The sequence below is a fragment of the Zea mays genome, chromosome 8 (genome assembly GCF_902167145.1).
Source record: "Zea mays cultivar B73 chromosome 8, Zm-B73-REFERENCE-NAM-5.0, whole genome shotgun sequence".
In the NCBI taxonomy this organism is placed as follows: Eukaryota; Viridiplantae; Streptophyta; class Magnoliopsida; order Poales; family Poaceae; genus Zea; species Zea mays.
The window spans coordinates 139189168-139194747 of NC_050103.1; the positions used below are offsets into that span (position 1 = coordinate 139189168).

General features: G+C 43.2%; 1 protein-coding gene across 1 annotated transcript; it reads right to left on the minus strand.

The window, feature by feature from the left end:
- Positions 1-383: 383 nt before the first annotated feature.
- Positions 384-3281, minus strand: LOC100273936 (uncharacterized). Its single transcript, NM_001148328.1, has 7 exons — positions 3144-3281; positions 2806-2888; positions 2440-2661; positions 2163-2350; positions 1945-2069; positions 975-1053; positions 384-887 (listed from the first exon to the last, which is right to left on the minus strand). The coding sequence occupies exons 1-7, from the start codon at positions 3153-3155 to the stop codon at positions 859-861; spliced, it is 738 nt and encodes a 245-aa protein (NP_001141800.1). The 5' UTR covers positions 3156-3281; the 3' UTR covers positions 384-858.
- Between the last annotated feature and the right edge of the window lie 2299 nt (positions 3282-5580).

Below are 5580 nucleotides of genomic sequence, written 5' to 3' on the forward strand. Positions count from 1 at the left end.
CACCTTGAATGATTTCTTGACCCAAGACAAAAGAAAAATGCCTTATTAGTTTCAAAAGCAGGGAGTGGACGGCAGATTATGACAAGTGTAAAAAAAATGTCGGCAGCTCGAAACTTTACAGTCAAGAGTCAACATTGCTAGTCACATGAGTAGCTGCAATGCCCAGACAAGCTGGCATAGTCTTGCACAGTGCACAACTACTCATGAAGGCGCTTAGAGGACCAGTCACAGGACACTAGAGAAGAGTGAAGTATAAGAGCTGTACTCCCAGTCCCACCCATGTCTTCAGATTCCTTTTACTGGATACTGTAGCTTGTGATCAGAAAATATGGAGCATGCATGCTGATATGCAAAGTTTCATTTCATCCATAGAAAACGGCACAGAGATCAACAATATATTGACTGGAAGATGACATCATGTGTGGTTACATAAGGCTTGTGCAAAAAACAAGATCATCACATAATGTCGCACTAATCAACAGTTCAGCACAGCTACTTACTGTTAACCCGTGCCCCCATGTGTGGTTAGGAGGTGAGCCTAGTTTGTCCTTACTCTCTTTCGCTATGGCAGATCCATCACCACCATATACAAGGAAAAAAATACTGAAGAGCCACAACGAGGACATGCCATTTTCATAGGGAAACGAACGGTAATGGAGATATAAGAAAAAGTTAAAAAGAACAGGTCATGCTAGTAGTGTTCTCTTATGAGCCTAACGGTACTACACTTCATAGAATATACAGGTCATTTGCAAGCCCAAGGCAGCGACTGCAATGCGAATACACAGAACCCAATCTGTCAAGCAGTTGCTGAAAGGTTCCATTCCAACATCTTCCTTACAAACCAGGTGCACTACATTAGATGTGCCTAAACTGCTGTCCAGGGACTGAACATAGAAGATAAGTAAAAGTTCAATTCGTCACCAGATAACCCACCAGCATAATCATCGGAAAAACAACAAGTTTTTACTGACCAGAAAAGGCTTTCGATTGCTGGGGCATTCCTTCTATCATGGTTAACTGCCTTCTCAGCTTGGCTATGTGAACCTGAACCTAGAGGAAGAAAAGAATCCAATGTCAAATCGTTGGACGTGGTATTCTTTCCCCTCATTTCCATTATTTATGTTCATTCAAACAGAATAAGGAGAACAGCATAGAAACTGCTTTGAGTAACTCAGGAAAACTAAATAAGGGCTTGTTTGTTTCAGCTTATAGATTACATAATCTGGATTATAATCTAAATTATATAATCTAGATTATAATCTAGACATATTATAATCTATATGTAGTTGTTTGGTAGTCTAGATTATACAAATGTAGATTATTCATAAAGACAACAATACCCTTATTTGTTTATTTGAGGTGAGGAAAGAAGGATGGCATATATTGTAATTTATATTTACATAATCATGGGTAGTGGGTCTTTTGCCAAAATAATCTCAAATAAGCTACTCTTGAGGAGATTATGAGATTATCATAATCTAAGCTTTAGATTATATAATCTGAACCAATAATCTAGATGTTTGTTTACCTGTTGGATTTTTGCGCTGGATTATATAATCTAGAGAGATTATAATCCGAAACAAACAGGGCCTAAGTAGATGAAGGCGGTGAATCTACATCAACACTAGCACCCACCCAATGTGAATTGTTTGCTCACAATAGTGCAACATGCATATTAGAACGAACAGTAATAAAGTAGGCACTGGGAGTTTTCTGCCATCTATGAGGAAAAAATCACTTTGCATCCCTCAACTCTATCATGGAAATTTGTACTGAACATAAATAAATTGGGAAAAGTCTCTAAAAGAACTATCTCATTAGATCGATGTTCACAGATTCAAAATGCAAGCATGAGTGTACATGAAAAGTAAGGATGTGTTCAAGCAGTATGCCCAGCACATTACATATATGGACATCAGAAAAAACAAGGACAATTCTCACCTGTTGCCGAGCTGCAGCTAGTTTCAAAAGCTCGTCAGCCTCAGAGAAATTCGAGAACCACTGACTCAAAGGATGATCCTTAGTGTCACCTCGCTTCTTTTCATACGGAACAATTTCCATAGGGCCTAGATGATCGAGAAGTCACACAGTGCTACTTTGTCATTTCCTATTTTGAAATACAAGGCGTGCAGGTTGTAAGTTAAGGAACATATACATACCTGGAGGAGGCAAGGTTATACCAGGAGGAAGCCTGGGCACGTTAGCTGCTGGATGATTTTGCACGCGTAGGAAAAAGGCCTCTGTAGGCTCGGGGAAGACAATCTCATCGTACGTTTCCACGACAACAGGCTTTTTGGTCGATTGAGGTCCAGCTTCCTCTTCTGGATACAGCTTAAGCTGATGGAACCTACATCGCTTGCAACGATTAACTATCCTCTTGCCCCAGAGAAAAGCAAACAATTTTTTTTTTGAAAAAACAGGACCAGCAGGACTTACAGATCCAAGCGCTTGTCACAGACATCGCTGTGGAAATAAAGGGTTATGGCTATCTCAAACTCTCCCCACCCCGACTCGGACAGCTCGAAAGGCGGCTGCTCCACGACTCTCGTCGGGTTCTGGAAACTCGGGTGAAGCTGAAACACCGCGCGCTTGACTATGACACTCAGATCCTCATTGTTTGCCGAGCGGACATATACAGTCCACTTGTGAGAGTTATACCTACATACAGAGGACCGGGGGGGGGGGGGGGGGGGGGGGGACAATTGGCCGTTACGTTGTAACTCGCAGTAAGAATCCACAGGACAAGTCTGTCTGTATCCAGAGCGCGGCCATTCCCAGTATCCCTGTGAACAAGAAACTTACTCGCTGGCCTTTTTGCCGAGCCAGAAGGAAATGGTTCCGTAGACGATTGGGAAACTGACCTCCACATCCTTGAGCCTTTTATTCTGTTGGAAGAATTTCATTACTGTCAGCACTTATACTAGTAATCAATAAGGTCCACCAGCTGATAGGCATGTACATTATCCAGTAAGAGCCGATATATTATTTGTTTTGCAAAAATAAATAAATAAGCAACCAAAGTAGGCATAACCTGAACGCAGCTGTAATCAAATCAGATCCGAAAACAAATAGCATAACTTAGGGTTTGGGGGGGGTTCGTTTTCGCATAACTGAAAGGGAAGAGAATGGGGTAGGCGTACCTGGGTGCTCATCACCGGAGAAGGGGCCGAGGAATACGATCCGACGATGGCCTGGCCACCTGGAGGAGGGCGTCGTCGCCGCTACGAGGCAGAGAGCGCGCGCAGGCAGGCAGGGGGGACGGGAGTGAGTCTGAGTCGGGGCTCGGGAGAAGCAAGAGAGAGAAAGTTCAAAGGAACATGGACGACCAGACTGGGCCATTGCAGGGCCTGATTGGCAAGGCAGCCCAGGCCTGCAATCGCCTCGCCTTTATAGGTGTACATTTGGGCCGGGCCAGATGGGCCGGCCCGAAGCATGGAAAAAAAAGCACGGCACGGCCCGAAATAATTTAGTGCCGGGCCGGCACGGCCCGTTATATCGGGTCGGGTTTGGGCCGAGGTCACGACCCATGGGCGGGCACGGGCACGGCCCGTTTAAGGCAGGCACGAAATGGCCCATATAGAGGCACGAAAAGGCTCATATATTTATTAAAACCACACTTCATTCCACACTTTCATATACTTGATAAAGAACACAAAGCTAGAGATAATGCTAGTTAGATGTTTTTTGTAGCTTTGAATTAGAGTGTGTGATGTAATTTTGCTTTTGTTATGAACATTAGACAATAAACTGAACTTACGAACTTTGTATAGAGCTGGTTATACTCTTTTTCCTTCTAACAAAATGATTTATAAACGAGATAGTCATTACATAGCTGTGGTAACTTTAATTAATACAAATATTAATTTTAATTTTGTTCAAATTTATTTGTCTTATCTTTTATTTGTTTTATTATTTTTTTTTGAATTTAGAGCTCTAATGTGAATTTTGGGCCAAAAACTGAATTTCGGGCCCTAATGTGAATTTCGGGCCAAAAAATAAATTTCGGGCTTTTATAATTTCGGGTCGCCCGAAATGAGCCCGGCACGTTTAATCAATTACGGGTCGGGCCGTGGGCCGAGGGCTAGGCCCATGGGCCGGCCCGGCACGGCCCGAAATTCAAACGGGCCGGGCCGGCCCGAAATTCAAAGAATACGGGCCTTTTCGGGCTTGGGCCAGGCCGGGCCTGGCAGCCCGAATGTACACCTATACTCGCCTCCCACGCTGTGCTCATTGATGCTGAGTAACAAAGCGCTAGTTTGGAACCACAAAATCGAAGAGGATTAGAGGAGCTAAAATTCTCTCCTTATTCAATTTTAAATAAGGAGTGGATTTTAACATCTCTAACCCTCTCTGGGTTTTGGACTCCCAAACTAGCCCTAAGTCAGGATCTCACTTCCCTCGTGTCATCCTCTCACTTCCCTTCTGTCATCAATAGAAGCACGAGAACTCGTAGAACCATGTTCCCTTCCTAGCAACCCACGTACACAGAGAGAAACACATGATGTAGGGTTGCACATCTTGTATCTTTCTCTTCACTATCTTATGAGGGGTACGGGTTCCTTTATATAGAGATGTGAGACCCTTCAGGAGTATAAGTGGTATTTGACCACATAGCTCTACTAGGGTTTCTTAACACCCCCCCTTGGGCGAATACCGTGTCACACCCGGTTTTAAGGGCAATCCCGGATGCGTCTCATATGTGTGTCAAACAAGATCAACACATACAATGACTCAGTATATAGAGACGAATGTCACAAACTTTATTACATAACAAAAATGTCTTACGATATAACTGATAATAAATAAAATGAACTAATATTAATTTCTCAACGCCATCAAGCTGACTGGGAGACGATACATAGATCTCGTCGTACTCGTCATAGTAGTCCTCCTCCGGGGGCACCTACTCTTCACCTGTGTGGTGGTTTTATCGCAAGAGTGAGCTCACAGATGTTCCTCGCTTAGCAAGTGTGAGGAATAATGTGCATGAGCTCAATTACGGTGGAGGCTCGTGTAGTGTAAGACTGATCAACAAATAATGGTTAAGGCTAAGTATTGCTTTTAATAAGTTGGTCAAACTTTTATTAGCAGTTACTAAGTACAAGTATATACCAACCCAATTAAATAAGAGATCACAATTAATAATAAATCTCACAATACAATGCATATGACAGATTAAGTTAATTTCATAAATTACTCAAGTGAGGGTACGAGCCACTCATGATCGTGAGCACGACTGATATATCGGTTTTACACTCTGCAGAGGTTGCTCATCTTTACTCATAAGTCATGTTACCCATTTGCCACGGGAACACGACTTCACATTCATCTCTGTCGAGAAGATGAGGCAGGGTAGCACTACGAGGCCATTACAAAGTTCCACTGGCTTTAGAAAACCCGATATGGTTTTGAGAAAAGCGATATAGGAATCCCTCGTCCAAAAAGTCATCGGAGCATGACCAACCCGAGAACCTCCCTATACTGGCAGCTCCTCTACCACTTTTGCCCCTTTCGGGTAAGATAGTCCTCCACTAGCTTTCTTAATTGGTCAACCAAGGGCGTCTCATACCACCCTTG